The sequence below is a fragment of the Malaclemys terrapin genome, chromosome 7, assembly GCF_027887155.1.
Source record: "Malaclemys terrapin pileata isolate rMalTer1 chromosome 7, rMalTer1.hap1, whole genome shotgun sequence".
NCBI lineage: Eukaryota > Metazoa > Chordata > Testudines > Emydidae > Malaclemys > Malaclemys terrapin.
Genome location: NC_071511.1, coordinates 31,697,821 through 31,716,775, shown reverse-complemented (window position 1 = coordinate 31,716,775; position 18,955 = coordinate 31,697,821). Strand labels below are relative to the sequence as shown.

General features: G+C 45.5%; 1 protein-coding gene across 4 annotated transcripts in view; it reads left to right on the top strand.

Annotated features, from left to right (window-relative positions):
* Positions 1-5,587, top strand: part of DPF2 (double PHD fingers 2) — a 40,188-nt gene extending 34,601 nt beyond the window's left edge. For all 4 annotated transcript variants that reach the window (XM_054034098.1, XM_054034100.1, XM_054034099.1 and 1 more), the window contains one exon: positions 1,872-5,587. In XM_054034098.1, the coding sequence (XP_053890073.1) occupies positions 1,872-1,948 (77 nt within the window). In that variant the 3' untranslated portion in view covers positions 1,949-5,587. The remainder of the gene's footprint in view (positions 1-1,871) is intronic.
* Positions 5,588-18,955: the final 13,368 nt, after the last annotated feature.

The window sequence follows — 18,955 nt, the reverse complement described above, 5'->3', positions numbered from 1 at the left end:
GCAGCCAGAAGCAATCTCTGGTCTAGATTCACCCATGTTAATTTTAAATCGCCTTTTAATTATCTCACTTAACATTACCTAGATGGAGTAATATCTGAAGATCTTGGGAGCTTTGTTTCCTAGCATACTGGGAGCATATAGTCCTGGATTAACACTTGTTGGGATATGTTTAGGGCCCTACCAAATTCACGACCATGAAAAATGCATCACAGACCGTGAAATCTGGTATCCCCCCATGAAATCTGGTCTTTTGTGTGCTTTTACCCTATACAATACTGATTTTATGCGGGAGAGCAGTGTTTCTCAAATTGGGGGTCCTGACCCAAAAGGGAGTTACAGGAGGGTCACAAGGTTATTTTAGGGGGGTCGTGGTATTGCCACCCTCACTTCTGTGCTGCCTTCAGAGCTGGGTGGCCGGAGAGTGGTGGCTGTTAGTCGGGAGCCCAGCTCTGAAGGCAGCGCCCTGCCAGCAGCAGCACAGACGTAAGGGTAGCAACACCATACTATGCTACCCTCATTTCTGCGTTGCCTTCAGAGCTGGAGAGTGGCGGCTGCTGACTGAAGGCCAAGCTCTGCGGGCAGCAGCGCAGAAGGAAGGTGGCAATACCATACCATGCCATCCCTACCTCTGTGCTGTTGCTGGCGGCGGCTCTGCCTTCAGAGTTACGCCCTCGGCCAGCAGCTGCCACTCTCCAGCTGCCCAGCTCTGAAGGCAGCCGCTGCCGCCAGCAGCAGAACAGAAGTAAGGGTAGCAATACCGTACACCCCCCCCTCCCCGCCCCTCCAAAATAACCTTGCAACTCCCCTGGAACTCCTTTTTGGGTCAGGACTCCTACAATTAAAACAGGGTGAAAATTCAGATTTAAATAGCTGAAATCATGAAATTTACGATTTTAAAAATCCTATGACTGTGAAATTGACCAAAACGGACCCTGAATTTGGTAGAGCCCTAGATATGTTCCAGGGACAAGAGTATGAGGCTTGTGGACATAATTGGGAATTGGGCAAGGACTGTAAGAGACGAGCAGTACTGCCTAATAGGCTGCACAACCTTCATCCTGTTTTGCTTCTAAAGGAGCCACTGGAGAGTGGGAGGGCTTAAAGGGTTAATGCCTCCTTCATATTTACTGCCAGTTGGAAAGGGACTGAATCTGGGATCTCTATGTTGCCAGTTCACTTTCTCCTAAGTCATTTATTAATATGACCATATTCCCTACGATGCCCCTACCAAGATCTGGGCCTTGTTACTGTATGTGCACTATTGGTAATATTATGGTAGCACTTTGGGGGCTCGGCCAAGATTGTTAGTAGTACGGTGGTAGTGGTTGAGGGCCCAAAAGAGATTGGGACTAGTTATCGCATGTGCATTATTATTAGTAGTATATTAATATCTAGAGGCCCCAACCAAGAGTCTGGAATAAACTACTGGCATGAGGCACCAGTATAACTGTTTCCATACTAGGGGGTTGTGCCGCTTTAGCTATACCATTTTCTAACTGGTGTAGTTAAAAGCAGTATGAACACTGTGTGGACAAACCCACAGTGAGGCAGTTCCTGACCCAAAGCGCTTACATTCTAAATAAACAAAGGCTGGGAGAGGAAATAGTGGTACAGAGAGGGGAAGTGACTTGCCCAAGGTCGCACAGTAGGTCAGTGGCAGAGCTGGAAATAGACCCCAGTTTGGCACCCTAGATAGCATTGCCTGTTAATCTGTTGTTCTAACGTTGCTCTATCGTCCTGTTAAACAGCTGCTGCATTCCACCCCGGAGCTGGCTACATTTCAGCAGCCGGCAAATCGCCCCCTCACACATATGCAGTTCACTAAGCATTCTGGGAAAGCCTAGTTACTGAGTCTTCACCTCTTCTTGCAGGGAGCTGGAGCTGTCACTTGTGTCTGGATTTGCTGAAGGAGAAAGCCTCAATCTATCAGAACCAGAACTCCTCTTGATCCGGTTTTGGGTTGGAGGGCAAAGTGTGGCTCAGTAGAGTAACCTCCAGTCATTCATTACATACAGGGCTCTGTTACTTTTTCTGTCTCTTCCCCCCCCTCCCTTTTTTTTAAATGGTTTAACCTTTCCTGTGTTTCTTTGGGTTCCTTTTTGTTCAATTTCTCTCCTTCCCAAAGCAGATTGGACTCCGCCTGTTACCAGAAGATCCATCCTGGCCTGGGGTTAGAAGTGGATCCACTTCCCCTGCCATATCAGGTGAAGTCTTGTACGCAAGGCTCTCCCTTGGTTGTTGCTGCATTTCGGCCTCTGTCTAGGCACTGTTCCAAACATACATAGCGTGAACCAATGCTTGACCCTCACTGAAGGCAAAGCCAATCCTAACACGCAGATGAGATGCAAAAAACAGGAATCTCCTCTCTGTATAGGAGGGAGAATCGCCTTATTCATCCTGGTGAAAGATGTCTTAGTTTCTCCAGTGCAGGAACTGCAGAAAAGCGCCATAGGAGAAAAGGGGTCTTACATCCTCGCTTAAATGACTCCTATTCCTGAGTCTGCTTTGTCATTCAGCATTACCGAGTTAGCAGCCACCTCCAGGGCTCCCGTCATCCACGCTCTTATGCTACAAGTCTGTCTGAGCAAAATCAACCCGTCAGGTAAAGGGAAATGGCTCCAGACATTCTGCGTGTCCCAAATCCTCCTCCTCCTCCACTTACTCTCTAATTACTGGGTTTAAGTCCACACACTTCTCCTAGTATAGACAGGAAGCAGTGCTTGTCCCTGGTTGATAGTAGGGTATTGATCACTGATCGCCCCTTCCTTCCACAAGTTGAAAGTGGTTTGACTGGTATAGGTGACAAGACCACACTATTTTCAATATCACCTGCTAGAGAATTGATTCCAGCACTGGTCAAAAGGGATCCAATGTGTGGGTGAGGGTGTGGTATCCCTTGTTTGTCAGCCAGTGTCAACCATGGATCAATATCCCAGTGTAGAGAAGGCCTTTGATTTCCACCTGAGTCAAACCAGTTTAAATATGAAGTGACTCCATTGTATCTTGGTGTATGCTGGTCTGACTGAGATCAGAGTCAAACCCATAGACCCTGCAGTACCTCAGCTTGATTGCATGTTTACACCTGTCCTGTAAAACTACACTCAGTATCCCATAGTTCCAGGTTTTAATGGTCTCACAGGGTTTAAAATTTCACCAGGTTACTTTGGAAAAGGTCTGCCCCGGCCTCCTTTACAGACTCCATTCTTGAGAGGAGAAAGGGATGGTCCTTAGGATTCTTCACTGCTGCCTTAACATAGTCCAAATGTGTAAGTTGGCCCTTCCCATGTACATCCCCTGCACTCAAGCATTTTAATGGAGTTTTGCTTATTATATTTTTAACCTACAAAGCCTGTCGTCCTGGCTTTTGGTGATGGTGTAGATTTTCATATCATTAGGATAATGAAACTACAGTTGGGGCTTTCATCCCGGGCTCTTGAGTCCCATACAGAAGCTGGTTGATCGCCATCCCTGCAAGAGGCTTGAGTCCTTCCGTGCTGTAGCAATGGCAGCACCATGCCTCCTGATAGGAGGATGATGGTTTGGGACAAAGGGTTCGGAACAAGCAGAGAACTCCGGTGTTTCCATGGAACAAGGTGCGGATGGACTAGTCTTTTGATTTGCAGATCCCTTTGCCGCTCCAGTTAATGTGCCTATCCAAGGGAGCTGCATGCCCAAGACTTGGGAGTGCCTGTTCCAGCCGGTCAATGGGTATGAATGCATGCCAGCAGGGACCCATCTCCTCATGCCATGGTGTGTTGGGCTGAGCTGGCTCATTTCAGGACCTTGCTCTGCTCGACAATGGAGGAAAAGAAGCCAGTTAAGCCCAGTTGTTGTTTTTCCTCCCAGCTCGCTGCTGGGCACTCCCTCACTTGGAAAATAAGGATCCCTCTCCTTCGCTGTTTTTATTTCCGCTCTGCAGGAAACTCATAGAATCATGTGACTGGGAATCCACTGGTGACCTTTTGAAGCCCTCCTTGCATCACCGTTTTCAGTAGCAGGGGTCAAGGTGCATGGGACGATTTTTGTTGTACAGCCCTGGTATAGGATGAAGCATCTTTGGAAGGGTGACACAAAAGGGTTCTGTTGAATAATGTGCCTGTTTTTTCTAAATCGACTTCAAACCTACCTCCAAAATCCCTTTTTACGTTCTTCCTCACTCACTAGAAATGCATTTTAAAAAAAACACTTCACCTGTACAAAAGGGGCTGCATGGCTCAGGAGATGGTGAATGGGAACACTCTCATTCACCACTAGGTTACTGGTTCAAATCTAGTCCAAGCTGGTAGCAATCAGAAGCCATTGTATGAAATGAGTTTTGTGGGTCTCAATCCACAAAAATGCCAGGGTCAAGAAGGCCATGGAGACTGGACATGGTGGCACAATGAGGATGCTTGCCATGCTGGCCCTTATGTGGCTAAAAGTAGACTGTCAGTCCAGACCCGCTCTGAGCACTACTTCAGATGGAAATCCTTAAATAAAAGACCCCACTCCCTCCACACTTGCACAACAGTGACATGTCTGCATTTGTTTGAAATCCTATATCCACTCAGCAGTGGCTGTGGTTGGAAGCCACCTGAAAAGAGAAGCATAGCTTTGCCCACTTCATTACCTTATCCACTCTTACGAATGACTGTCCAAGCTGAAATGGGTGGGGATTCAATGCAGGGAGAGGCAGAAACCCTTTTTGCCTCTGATTCCATCCAGAGCCTCCTAATAAATGGGGCTCAGTCACTGAGCAAATCTCTCTTGCTTGGGTAACTGGGGAGCTGTTGCCTGAACTGAAATTGGCCGTTCCCCAGCAGCTCTCGCCAGCACTGCAGGGCCCTGAGTGTCTTGGACGGGCCACAATCCTCTGCAAAGTATCACGTGTGTGTCTTATCCCACCTACCCCCCAAAAAACACCAAAACGGCTTGTTAAACCTCTCTGTTGTCACTTTGGGGTGGGTTACTTTTCTTAAATTTCTGTGTAGCTCTCCTTGCAATGGGAATTCAACGCTCAGGTCAGATGTGTCCCCAGATATATTGGTTTCCCATAAGGAGACTCTTTAGGGTTGGGGAATATTATATAGCTCATATCTGTGCTTTCACCTTGTAATGTTTTTCAGGGTGTGTGTGTGTGTGTGGAGGGGGGGGGATCAGCTTGATTTCCTCTACTCTTCCTTATGATGCTGCTTCTTCCCCTGCCCCCTCTTGGAGGAGAAATGTCACAGTTCTGAGCAGGGAAAGCCGCCTGCTGCTGAGTTAGTTTTCTTCTTTGACTGACTTTCACAGCTTTTCCCTCTGACTTAGCAAGCTGCCTCCCTCACTCCCGCACACGTGCACACGTGCGTTAACAGACAACTATGTGTTGAGAATAGTGGACTTGTGTTTTTCCATTTCAATAACCTAATTAAATCACAAAGTTTCAGAAGCATATTTTGGGTTTGGATTTTTTTAATTTACAGAGTAAAAAACAAATGGGAATTTTTTGCTGCTGTTAAGATTCCTTTTTTCCCCTTTCCTTCCCACTTTAATTGGAGCCAAGGTGTGTAATTTTTTTAAGGTACTGTATTAAAAAAACATTAGTAAATAAACATTTTTACACGGATCTCTCATTTTAAGCTGCCTTGTTTGTTACTGATACGGATGCTGTGAGATTAGATGCTGGGGGTGCTTCTGAGTTTATTATGCAGTTCTACAGGAAAAGCTGTTCAGGTAAAGGTGTTGTGTATTTCATCTTTCTATTTTCCCCATCCCTCTGTTAGATCCTGATTCAGCAAGGTTCTTAACCTTGTGTCTAACTTCTAGGCAGGAGAGTGGTCAAAGGAAATCACTCTCATAGATTTTTAAGGCCAGAAGGCCCTATTTCATCACCTACTTTAACCTACATAGCACAAGCCAGAGTACTTCACCCAGTGACTATTATGATCCCCATGACTTGTGCTTGGCTAAAGCATCTTCTAGAAAGGCTTCCAATCTTTGTTTAAAGATGTCGAGACGGAGAATCCACAACTTCCTTTGGGAGTTTGTTCCAATGGATAATCACCCTTGATAGTGCTTTATTTCTAAGTTCAATTTAACATTATAAGGCCAGAAGGGAGCATTGTGATCATCTAGTCTGACTTCCTGTATAACACAGGCCAAAGGACTGCTCTGCATTAACTCCTCTCTTAACTAGAACCTGGCTTTAACTTCTAGTGTTTGGTTCTAGTGTTTAACGCTGTGCCTTGCTCTGCTAGTTTAAAGAGCCCTTCAGTACCTGGTATTTTCTCCACATGAAGGTACTTAGACACCATAATCAGGTCACCTCTGTCTCCTTTTTGAGAAGCTAACCAGAATGAGCACTTTAACTCTCCCAGCATAAGACATTTTTTTCCATCCTTCAAATCATTTGGGGGCTCTTCTCTGCAACCTCTCCAATTTCCCATCATACTTAGATATCTACCTTGCTGAATCTGGGCCATCCGGAATATTAAAAAAAGCTTTCTTCCCCTTTAAAAGTAATGAATGGTCTAGAATGGCGTCTGAAGCTACTATTTGTATTGCAGTATCACACAGAAGCCCTAGTTATAGAGGCCAGGGGCAGCTTGTGCTAGGTGCTATACAAATGCAGAACAAAGAGATGGTATCTGCCCCTAAAGAGTTTGCGTTCTAAATAAAGCAAAGGAAGGATTATCATTTCCCATTTTACGCATGGGGAACTGAGGCCCAGAGAGAAGTATTTTCCCAAGGTGTCACAAGGAGTCAGTGGCAAGAGCTAGGACTTGAATCCAGATGTTCTGAGTGCCAGGAGAGTATCTCAGTTCAGCTCCAGTGCTGGACCAGAATTGATGCAGAAGGGAGAGGCATGTTGTCAGGGTTCCCTCCCCACTCTGAACTCTGGGGTACAGATGTGGAGACCCACATGAAAGACCCCATAAGCTTATATTTTACCAGCTTAAGTTAAAAACTTCCCCAAGGCACAAATTCTTTTCTTGTCCTTGGATGGTATTGCTGCCACCACCTGGTGATTTAAATAAAAATTCAGGGACGAGTCTCTTGAAATCCCTCTTTCCCCAAAATATCCCCCAAGCCCCATCCCCCCCCTTTCCTGGTGAGGCTTGAGAATAATATACCAACCAATTGCCTTTAATGTAAGTACAGACCAGACCCTTTATCTTTAGGACACTAAAATCAGGTTCTTAAAAGAAGAACTTTATAATAAAGAGAAGTAAAAGAATCACACCTGCAAAATCAGGATGGAAGATAACTTTACAGGGTAATAAAAAGATTTAAAACACAGAGGACTCCCCTCTGGACTCAGCTTCACAGTTACAAAAACAGGACTAAAACTACCTCTTAGCATAGGGAAAATTCACATGCTAAAATAAAAGATAATCTAATGCATTTCCTTAATAAGACACATGCATCTCTAGACGTACTACTGATTATATAAAACTAACAATATTTTCCACATGTTAAGGACGATTTTAACCAGTTGATTCTGGGAAACTTTCACAGGAGAGTGCATCAGCCACTTTGTTAGAAGCCCTTGAAATGTGTTGTATTTCAAAATCTTGGAGAGCTAAACTCCATCAAAGAAGTTTTTTGTTATTTTCCTTGACAGTATGAAGCCACTTCAGTGCAGCATGGTTGGTTTGCTGATGGAAACGCCTTCCCCAAACATATGGGCGTAGCTTTTCCATTCAATGTTACAATGGCGTAACATTCCTTTTCGGTGATTGATCAGTGGCCTTCCCTCTCTGATAGTTTTTTGCTGAGAAACACGACAGGATGGAATTCTTGATCCAGTCCTTCCTACATTAAAACTGCTCCCACACTGCGCTCAGATGCATCTGTGGTTACTGAGAAAGGTTTGTCAAAGTCTGGGGCCCTTAGCACAGGGTCAGACATGAGTGTCGCTTTAAGCTGGTTAAAGGCCTTCTGACACTCTTCAGTACACTGAACTGTATTTGGCTGTTTCTTTTTGGTCAGGTCTGTCAGTGGGGCAGCGATTTGGCTGTAGTGCAGTACAAATCACCTGTAATATCTGGCCAAGCCTAAGAAGGATTGGACTTGTTTGTTTGACTTTGGGACAGGCCACTTTTGGATAGCATTCACTTTGGCCTGTAGGGAGTTGATAGTCCTTGACCCACCTGGTGTCCAAGGCATGTCACTCTGTTTAGGCCTATTTGACACTTTTTAGCCTTAACAGTTAGTCCTGCCTTCCTTATGGGCTCGAAGACTTTTCGTAGATGCTCCAGGTGTTCTGTCCATGAATCAGAAAATATGGCCACATCGTCAAGGTAGGTGACTGCAGATTCTCCCAATCTCGCTAAGAGACTATCTACAAGTTTCTGGAAGGTGGCGGGTGCATTTTGCAGCCCAAAAGGGAGCACATTAAATTCATACAGCCCCTTATGGGTGATGAAGGCTGACCTTTCCTTGGCGGATTCATCTAGTGGTACTTAGCCATACCCCTTGGTTAAGTCTAAGGTAGAGGTGAAATGGGCACATCCCAGTTTTTCAAATAGCTCATCTGTGCGTGGCATAGGATAGCTGTCTGGGTGAGTTACAACATTTAGCTTACGGTAGTCCACACAAAAGTGAATGTCCCCATCTGGTTTGGGAACTAGAACCACTGGAGATGCCCATGCACTTTCAGAGGGGCGGATTAGACCCATCTGTAGCATGTCCTGCATTTCCCTTTCTATAGCAGTTTTGGCTTGAGGAGCCACCCAGTAAGGTTGGGCTCTAATTGGGTGAGCATTACCTGTGTCAATGGAGTGGTATGCCCGTTCGGTCATGTCTTGGAGTGGCTGAGAACATTGGCGTGAAGCTAGTGCCCAGCTCCTTGATCTGCTGTTGCTGCATATGTCCAAGGGTCATGGAGAGGTTCGCCTCTTCCATGCCACCGGCACTTTTTCCTTCATAGTAAACACCTTCAGGCCACTCCGCGTCATCTCCTACCTGGGATGTAAACTGACAAACCTTTAATTCTCTGGAATAAATGGGCTTTAAAGAATTAACATGGTATACTTTAGGGTTGAGGTGGGGCACCCTATGAAGTAGTTAACAGCTCCCAGGCACTCTTGGACCGTAAATGGCCCTTCCCACGATGCTTCCATCTTATGGGCCTGGAGCACCTTCAAGACCATGACCTGGTCCCCTACTTTGAAGGAATGCTGTCTGGCATGTTTATTATACCAGGCCTTTTGCTCTTCCTGCGCATCTCTTAGGTTTTCTCTAGCAAGGGCTAAAGAGTCCCCGAGTGCGTTTTGTAGGTTGTTTACAAAGTCCAGAATGTTACTTCCTGGAGAAGGCATAAACCCCTCCGATTGCTGCTTCACCAACTGTAATGGCCCCTTAACCTCGTGGCCATACACAAGTTCAAACAGTGAAAACCCCAAACTTGGATGTGGTACAGCCCTGTAGGCAAAGAGCAACTGCTGCAACACTAGGTCCCAATCATTGGAGTGCTCATTTACAAATTTACATATCGTGGCCCCCAAAGTCCCATTAAACTTCTCCACCAGGCCGTTTGTTTAATGGTAAGGGGTGGCAACAAAGTGGTTCACCCCATGAGCTTCCCAAAGGCTTTTCATGGTCCCTGCCAGGAAATTAGTTCCCAAATCTGTAAGGATGTCGGAGGGCCAACCTACCCTGGCAAAAATGTCTGTTAATGCCTAGCACATACTTTTAGCCCTAGTGTTGCTTAGAGCTACTGTTTCCGGCTATCGGGTGGCAAAATCCATGAAAGTCAGTATGTACAGCTTCCTCTGGGGTCTTTTTCGGGGAAAGGACCCAGAATATCCACAGCTGCTAGCTGAAATGGAACCTCAATTATGGGGAGTGGCTGGAGAGGGGCTTTGACCTGGTCTTGGGGTTTTCCTATTCTTTGGCACACCTCACAAGACCGGACATAGGTAGAAACGTCCTTTCCCAGTGGAATGACCTTCCCAAACGGTCTTTGGTCCTGTTCACCCCAGCATGGCCACTAGGATGATTGTGGGCTAAGCTTAAGAGCTTTACCCGGTACTTAGTTGGAACTACCAACTGTCTTTGAGGATGCCAGTCTTCCTGGTGCCTACCAGGAAGAGTTTCCTTGTATAAAAGTCCTCTTTCTACAACAAACCGGGATCGATTAGAAGAGCTGAGAGGTGGTGGGTTGCTCCATGCCACCGTCCAAGCTCCCTGAAGGCTTTCATCTGCTTCCTGCTCGGCCTGGAACTGTTCCCTTGGTGCTGGAGACATCAGTTCTTCACTGGATTGTGGACTTGGGCTTGGTCCCTCTGGAAGTGGTGTAAGTGATGGGGTTGTTTTCGTTGACTGTGAACCGCTCTCCGCTGGTGCACTATGTTGGATTTCAGGCTCTGGCTGAGCTGCTTGTGCAAGTTTAGCTGCAGCTGCCAGTGCAGGCTCGGTGGTGCCCTCTGGCGTTGGAGTTGCAGACGGAGTTGCAAGTGCTGGATTCAGTGCTGGCAATGGTTTTGGTGCTGGTTGCTCCGCCGGTTCTGGGGCTGGTTCTGGTTGGGTCTCTGGGACTGGATCCATTACTGCTGTCGCAGATGTTGGCATGGGGTCCAGTTTCACCATCTCAGTCTGGGTGTCTGGTAACATCGATGGGGCTCTGGTAGAAGGCTCAGGAACAGGGATAGGTGTGAAGGCTTGCTTAGCCTGGCTGTGGGTGACCATTCCCACCCTCTTGGCTAGCTCCACATGGTTGGCCAAGTCTTTCCCGAGCAGCATGGGAATGGGATAATCATCATAGACTGCAAAAGTCCACATTCCTCACCGGCCCTCGTATTGGACAGGCAACTTGGCTGTAGGCAAGTTTAAAGAGTTTGACTTGAAGGATTGAATTGTCACTTGGGCCTCTGGGTTGATGAATTTGGGGTCCACTAAGGATTGGTGGATAGCTGACACCTGTGCTCCAGTGTCCATCCACATAATAACCCCTTCTTTCCGCTACACTCACAGTTTTCCTTTGCTCTGAGGGTATCTGGGAAACATCTGTGCCTGAGGACCTTTGGTGTGATTCTGGTGTAATGAACTGTAATCTGTTGGGGTTCTTGGGGCAGTTGGCCTTCACATGCCCCAGCTTGTTACATTTAAAACATCGCTCAGCTGACTGGTCACTGGGGCAAGGTGGGTTGCTGGAGACTGGTGTGGTGGGACGATAAGGTGTTTGGGGTTTTCCTTGGGGGTAGGTGGGGCCTTGGGCTGCCCCCGGTGGTAGGGTGTTGTCTCAGGTTGCCCATTCTGATATCTGCTCCAACTGCTACTAGCTTTTTTTTTTTCCTGCCATCTTCACCCATTTGGTTCTGATCTTCCCCGCTTCGATTACAGTTTTGGGCTTCCCATCAGGATGTACCTTTCTATTTCCTCAGGAACACCCTCGAAGAACTGCTCCATTTGTATTAGGAGAGACAGATCTTCCAGAGATTTAACACCTGCTCCTGATATCCAGGCATCCCAATTTTTTACAGTGTGGTAGGCGTGTCAGGAAAATACCATGTCTGGTTTCCACCTTAGGGCTCTGAACTGCCAACGGGCATGCTCGGTTGGTAGCCCCATTCTAATTCTGGCCTTTAAAAAAAAAAAAAAAAAAAGTTCGTAGTTCATGTGCTCTTTAGGCATTTCAGCTACCACCTCTGCTAAGGATCCACTGAACTGCAGCCTCCGCTCCACCATATACTGGTCTGTAGAGATGCTGTACCCAAGGCAGGCCCTTTCAAAATTTTCTAAGAAGGCCTCTGTATCATCGCCTACCTTGTAGGTGGGGAATTTCTTGGAATGGGGAGCAGTACCTGGAGAAGGACTGTTAGGGCATCTGGTAGACCCAGCTTAGCCCTTTCCAGCTCTAAGCATTTCAGCTCTAACTCAGTCTCCAAGTGTTTCGCCTCTGCCTCCAAGCATTTCTCCTTTTTTTCTCTCCTCCACCTCCAATTCCAACCACTTTAAGTCCATTCGTCTTTCATGTTCTTTCTGTTTCTCTTTAGCTTCCAATCTGGCTAATTCCAGTTTCTTCTGGACCTCACTTTTCGTCATCTTTGCTAACCTTCCTGCCCTTAGCCTAGCCTAGCCCGAGAGCTAGGGAAAAAGGAAAAAAAAAAAAGCTTGTGAAATCCCTTGCTATAGCTTAACTACTCTGCCCTCAGGCAAAAAGAAAAAAAGTCCAGCTGTTCTTAGCTTAAAAAAAAAAAAGTGTCCTTTTAAAATCCTGAGGTCTGTGCTTTTGGTTCAAAATGATCCCACCATGCTGCCACCATGTCAGGGTTCCCTCCCCACTCTGAACTCTGGGGTACAGATGTGGGGACCTGCGTGAAAGACCCCCTAAGCTTATATTCTACCAGCTTAGGTTAAAAACCCTCAGGGCACAAATTCCTTTCCTTGTCCTTGGATGGTATTGCTGCCACCACCAAGTGATTTAAATAAAAATTCAGGGATGTGTCACTTGGAATCCCTATTTCCCCAAAATATCCCCACCAAGCCCCTTCACCCCCTTTCTTGGGGAGGCTTGAGAATAATATACCAACCAATTTCCTTTAATGTAAGTACAGACCAGACCCTTTATCTTTAGGACACTAAATCAGGTTCTTAAAAGAAGAACTTTATAATAAAGAGAAAAGTAAAAGAATCACATCTGCAAAATCAGGATGGAAGATAACTTTACAGGGTAATAAAAAGATTTAAAACACAGAGGACTCCCCTCTGGACTCAGCTTCACAGTTACAAAAACAGGACTAAAACTACCTCTTAGCATAGGGAAAATTCACAAGCTAAAACAAAAGATAATCTAACGCATTTCCTTGCCTTACTTACAATTTTTGTAATCTTAGATGAATCAGTTCAAGTATGTTTTTCAGGAGATGCTGTTCCTGCGTGGTCTCTCTCTCGGTCCGGAGATGGAACAAACAAAAAGAGCACAAACAAAACCTCCCACCTCCCCCGATTTGAAAGTATCTTCTTTCCTTATTGGTCCTTTTGATCAGGTGCCAACCAGGTTATTTGAGCTTCTTAACCCCTTACAGGTAAAGATTCAGTACAGCTGCCCAGGAGAGATTTTATGCTACCCTTATCTGTATGTTTATGACACACGTACAAGCTGTGCAAGCTTCCCACTTTCAGCTCTCTAGTGCTATTTTATAATCCATTGGTCCCACACGAGATATGGGGACATCAGCGCATCCATCAAACACACCCAGAAGACACTGATAGCACTAAATCGGATGCATCATTGGGATGAATCGTCATTAGGCTGGCAGATCCTTAAACATGTGCCTATTGTACTTCATGAAGCTCTGGTTACAGCACAATATCATATGGACACTAAGGGACAGTGAAAGGCTTTAAGGTGGCTCCGAACCACTGGGTACAATATGCTGTGATTCTGCCTGTGGTGTGCCTCAGATGCCCAGGATGCATTATCTGGGGAAAGACATTTTTATCATTGGTGCTTGTGCAACCTTATTGATGGAAGTCCTTTGGGTGTTTACTGCAGAGATAGCGCATGTGCACCCCGTACCCCATGCCTAACCACTAGACCCCCCACTCCTTTCCCAGAGCTAGGCATAGAACCGCAGAGTCCTGGCTCTCAGCCTTCTGCTCTAACCACTAGACCCCATTCCCAGAACCAGGAATAGAACTCCGGTTTCCTGTCTCCCCAAGTGTGTGTTACGGCTCTGAGAACATTGAACTTCCTAGTACTGACTGCTCTGTCCTGCTCTCATTGCTAAACGTTCAACTTCCTAGAACTATTAGAGGATGCTTGTCTATGTATATAATTATTTCTTCCAGTTGTTAAAAATAGGATCATGTCACTGTTGGGGAAGGGTGTGTGTGTGTGTGTGTGTTTTAATACAGCATGACCTTTCCCTGCAATGCTAGCTGTCGCCAGAGTTTTACATCCTTGTATCTTAATAGCAAAAAGCAATAGCTGCAGGTAAGACAGGGTCAAGTATTCAGTCTAATGGGGATAGAAGCAGCTGTGACTTCAGTGTGCAGGGTGGGGGAAGTGGATTTTATTAACTCATTCTCCCCCTTCACCTCCTTTGTTCTTTCCTTGTGCTGAAATGCGTTTAGGACCAGATTCAATTCAAACCAAACCATGCACTGCAGCACTTTGTAGTCCTAACACCTTCCACTAAAAATATTTTGTCTGGCCGTTGTGATCTGGATGGCAGCATGGCCCAGTGGCACTGTACTGGGACTTGGGATACATGGGTTCTATACTCAGCTCTGCTGCGTGTGGTCTTGGGCAACTTCCTTCCCCTCTGTGCTTCTGTTTCCCTTCCCACCCTTTGTCTATATCAGTGGTCTCCAACCTTTTTACGTACAAAGATCACTTTTTGAATTTAAGTGAATCCCAGGATCTACCGTGCCCTGCTCACTCCACCCCCCCCCCCCCATCGCTCGCTCTACACCACCCTCACTCACTTTCACCAGGCTGGGGCAGAGGGTTGGTGTTCGGGAGGGGGTGCTGGCTCTGGGCTGGGGCTGAGAGGTTTGGAGTGTGGGAGGGGGCTCTGGGCTGAGCCTGGGGCAGGGTGGGTGCAGGAGGGTATGCAAGCTCTGGGAGGGAGTTTGGATGCAGGAGGAGGCTCTGGCTGGGGAAGAGTGTTGGGGGGCAGGAGGGGGTATGGGGTGCTGGCTCTGGGAGAGGGCTCCTGCTGGGCTACACCTCAGACAGGGCTAAGGCAGGCTCACTGCCTCCCCTAGCCCCATGCTGCTCCCAGAAGGGGCCCCTGGGGGGGGCACATGGCTCCGCACACTGCCCCTCTTTACAGGCACTGCTCCTGCAGCTCCCATTAGCCACAGTTCCCCATTCCCGACCAATGGGAGCTGCGGGGGCGGTGCTGGCAGGCAGGAGCAGCATGCAGAGACCCCTGCTCCCCCCCATCTCCCAGGACTGCGAGGGCGTGCTGGTTGCTTCCGGGAGTGGCGTAGGGCTGGGGCATGCAGGAAGCCTGCCCTAGTGGCAGCCCCGCTACAGCCAGAAATCGCGATAGACTGGGAGAGTCTCCAGGATCGACAGGTTGGTGACCACTGCTCTATATAGACTGTAAACTCTTGGGGTAGGACTGTCTCTTACTGTGTCTATAAGACAATGGGTGCTGATCTAGTTTGGGGCCCTATAGGCTGTACTCTAATAATGTTAACCTTCCATCACCTAGAGGGCCTAACTCAGCTTGGGGGCACCATTGAGCAGGGTGCCATTGACACATGGTGAAAGACAATCCCTGCCTTAAGGAGCTTACAATCCAGGGCCTGATCCAGGCAAGACTGTTGCAAATGCTTTAACTTTATGCACTGTCAGCATTCCAAATCCATGGGATTTACTTGCAGTGTGTAAAGTTAATGTACATAAGTCTTTGCAAGGTTGGGGCCTAAATAGAAAAGACAGATACAAAGTGGGAGAAGGAGGGGATTATTTCCCCCATTTTACATGTGCAGAGAGATTAGTCACACATGGAGTCTGTAGCAGAGTTAGGTATTAAACCCAAGTTTCTTGAGATGAGCTAGTTGGGTATTTTGCATTGAAACAGCATTTGTCAGAAAATGCTAAACAGCCAAAACAGAAACCTTTTGCGGGAATGTATCTGCTTCAACTAAACTTTCATTGAAAGAGGTTTCTCCAGTCCAGGGTGAAAATGTGACCGAGCTCAGAATAAGCAATAGCCCTGTCTAAGTGAGGCAGAGCAGGGACCTGAAGCTGGGTCCCCCTTATCCCTGCTCACTACTGGGCTATTGACTGTTCTGGAACGGGGGGTGTCTGTCTTGTGCTCTTGCTCTCTTGGGCTGGTTTTTACAAAAATGCCTTGGTTTTGTCCCAGTACAGAATGGGAAACATTTTTTAAATGTTCGTGAACCAGGAAAACAGTTTCCTTCCCCATTCAATTTCAGACCTAATGTAGTGCCACCAGCCCATTCTTTCTCGACAGGGAAACATGCTGCCTCTTTTTTTAATGATGATTTCCCTATAATAATGTTATATACAACTGGCTGGAGTCAGATGATCAGATTCTTATCCTATGAATGCAGGTGTAAATCTGGAGCGAGGTTCCATTTAACTCAAGGGAATTAGCCTGCTTTTACCCAGCTCTGGGTGAGATCAGAATATAACCCTCATGATTTTAAATAACCATTCACTACTTTAAATTAGGGCACAAATCAAATGATGGCAGCATGCTGTATTGGGATGAGTTCCAGTCATCTACTGGAGCCGTGGCGATACGTTACAGGGAATTCCGAGAAAAGCAACAAAAGATGATTAAAGACCTAAGATTTTCTTAATGCTATAATAGTGTAGAGCAGGGGAGGATTGCAGGAGAGGATGCCCTGCTCTAGCACAATGGGGCCTTGATTACAGTCAGGGCCTTTTGGTGCAACCATATCTTAAAACAGAAACCACTATTGTAAAGCAATTTTGTTTTCCTTTTTATTTTTTCAACCAAATAAATATGAAGAACATTGACAAAACACCAGCCCAACTGGACCCTGCATGAGGAAATGTCAGTATGTACAGTCCTGTGTGATCAGGGTTTTGCAGCTTTGCCAATTCTCATGCTCAATGGAGTTTTCTTTCAGCTCACAGCCCCTGAAGTTATGATTACGTGAGACTCTGTTTACATATATTTTAAAAAAGTTTCTAGTGAAAAGCTTGAAAATGTGACCTCTAAAGGCTCAGAAACCAGAAGGAAAATATGAATCTTTCCCTCCTCGCTCCCCCCAAGTTTACTATTTGGCTTAAAATCATGAGATTTAAAAAAAAAATCTTGTGATTTTTGGAGCTTGACTTGTGATTTTTGCATGCTTGGGGTTTGTAACTCTCATAAACATGTTTTGGTCAATGATTTATTCATATTAAACATTCAAGAGTCACCAGGCTAAAGAAAGGTTGGAATCATGGCACAAAGAGGAAGTGGATTGGAGGACTGCCCCTGACTTCCCACTGGGATATCTTTTCTCCACTGCTGGGACATCTTCAGGAAATAGCACTTAGATTGATATATCTTTTCTCCGCGGCCTGCCGGCATGTTGCTCCCAGGAGTGTTGATGCGAGTTCGGAATGTGGAGAGCACTTATGATCATGGTACAGAATAATTCATTCTTCCTACCCGGGGAGCATCTGAGTCCTCCTTGCTTGTCTCTTCCCCCAGGGGAGAATGGATCAGAGGATCTCTGGGGGAGGGACAGGCTGGGTTGCTCAAATATATCCATCCATGTGAGGCATAAAACTGTTGGAGCTATACTGCTGCTTGAAGACTTTGTGGCAAAAGCTATGTGTGTACAGGATGGAGCAAGGAATAATGGCCTCTGCAGCAGATGGCTAGCTCAGGACTTTGCATGGTAGCCTGGGACTTGGGAGACCCAAGTTCAGTTCTCCACTTTGTTGCATGACTGGGAGCAAGTCACTCCGGCCTAGATCCTCAAAGGTATTTAGGTGCTTAGCTTGCATTGATTTCAGTGGCTAAATATCTTTTGAGACTGGTCCGTATTCTCTCACTGCCTCAGTTCCCCCTCTGTAAAATGGAAAAATGCTTTCCTACTACACAGGGTGAAGAGAAATGTATTAAAATTAGGGCTATCAATTAATCACAGTTAACTCAAAATTAATCTTGATTAAAAAATTAATTGTGATTAATTGCAGTTTTAATCGCATTGTTAAATGATAGAATACCAATTGAAATTTATTAAATATTTTTGGATATTTTTCTACATTTTCAAATATATTGATTTCAAATAGAACACAGAATACAAAGTATACACTGCTCACTTTACATTATTATTTTTGATTACAAATATTTGCACTGTAAAAAGATAAACAGAAGAAATAGTATTTTTCAATTCACCTCATACAAGTACTGTAGTGCAATCTCTTTATTGTGAAAGTGCAACTTACAAATATAGATTTTTTTTTTGTTACATAGCTGCACTCAAAAACAAAACAACGCAAAGCTTTAGAGGCTACAAGTCCACTCAGTCCTACTTCTCATTCAGCCAATCAACTGGCATTGTAAGGTATTTACGTGCCAGATATGCTAAACATTTGTATGCCCCTTCATGATTTGACCACCATTCCAGAGGATGTGCTTCTATGCTGATGAAGCTCATTAAAAAAATAATGAATCACAAATTTAATTAACGCAACTCCTTGGGGGAGAATTGTACGTTTCCTCTATTTTACCTGCATTCTGCCGTATATTTCATGTTATAGTAGTCTCGGATGATGACTCAGCACATGTTGTTCATTTTAAGAACACTTTCGCTGCAGATTTCAAAGAGCGCAAAGAAGGTACCAATGTGAGATTTCTAAAGATAGCTACAGCACTCGACATAAGGTTTAAGAATCTGAAGTGTTGTCCAAAATCTGAGAGGGACGAGGTGTGGAGCATGCTTTCAGAACTCTTAAAAGAGCAATGCTCTGATGTGAAAACTATAGAACCTGAACTGCCAAAAAAGAAAATCAACCTTATGCTGGTGGCATCTGACTCAGATGATGAAAATGAACATGCGTCGGCCCACTCTGCTTTCGATTGTTATTGAGCAGAACCTGTCATGAGCATGGACACATGTCCTCTGGAATGGGGGTTGAAGCATGAAGGGACATGTGACTCTTTAGCACATCTGGCATGTAAATATCTTGCGACACCAGCTACAACAGTGCTATGACAACACCTGTTCTCACTTTCAGGTGACATTTTGAACAAGATGCGGGCAGCATTATCTCCTGCAAATGTAAACAAATTTGTTTGTCTGAGCAATTGGCTGAACAAGAAATAGGACTGAGTGGACTTGCAGGCTCCAAAAATAAAACAATATAAAATTTTAAATGCAGTTTTTTGTATATAATTCTACATGTGTAAGTTCAACTTTCATGATAAAGAGATTGTACTACAGTACATGTATTAGGTGAATTGAAAAATACTATTTCTTTTGTTTTTTACAGTGCAAATATTTGTAATAAAAAATAGTGACCACTGTACACGTTGTA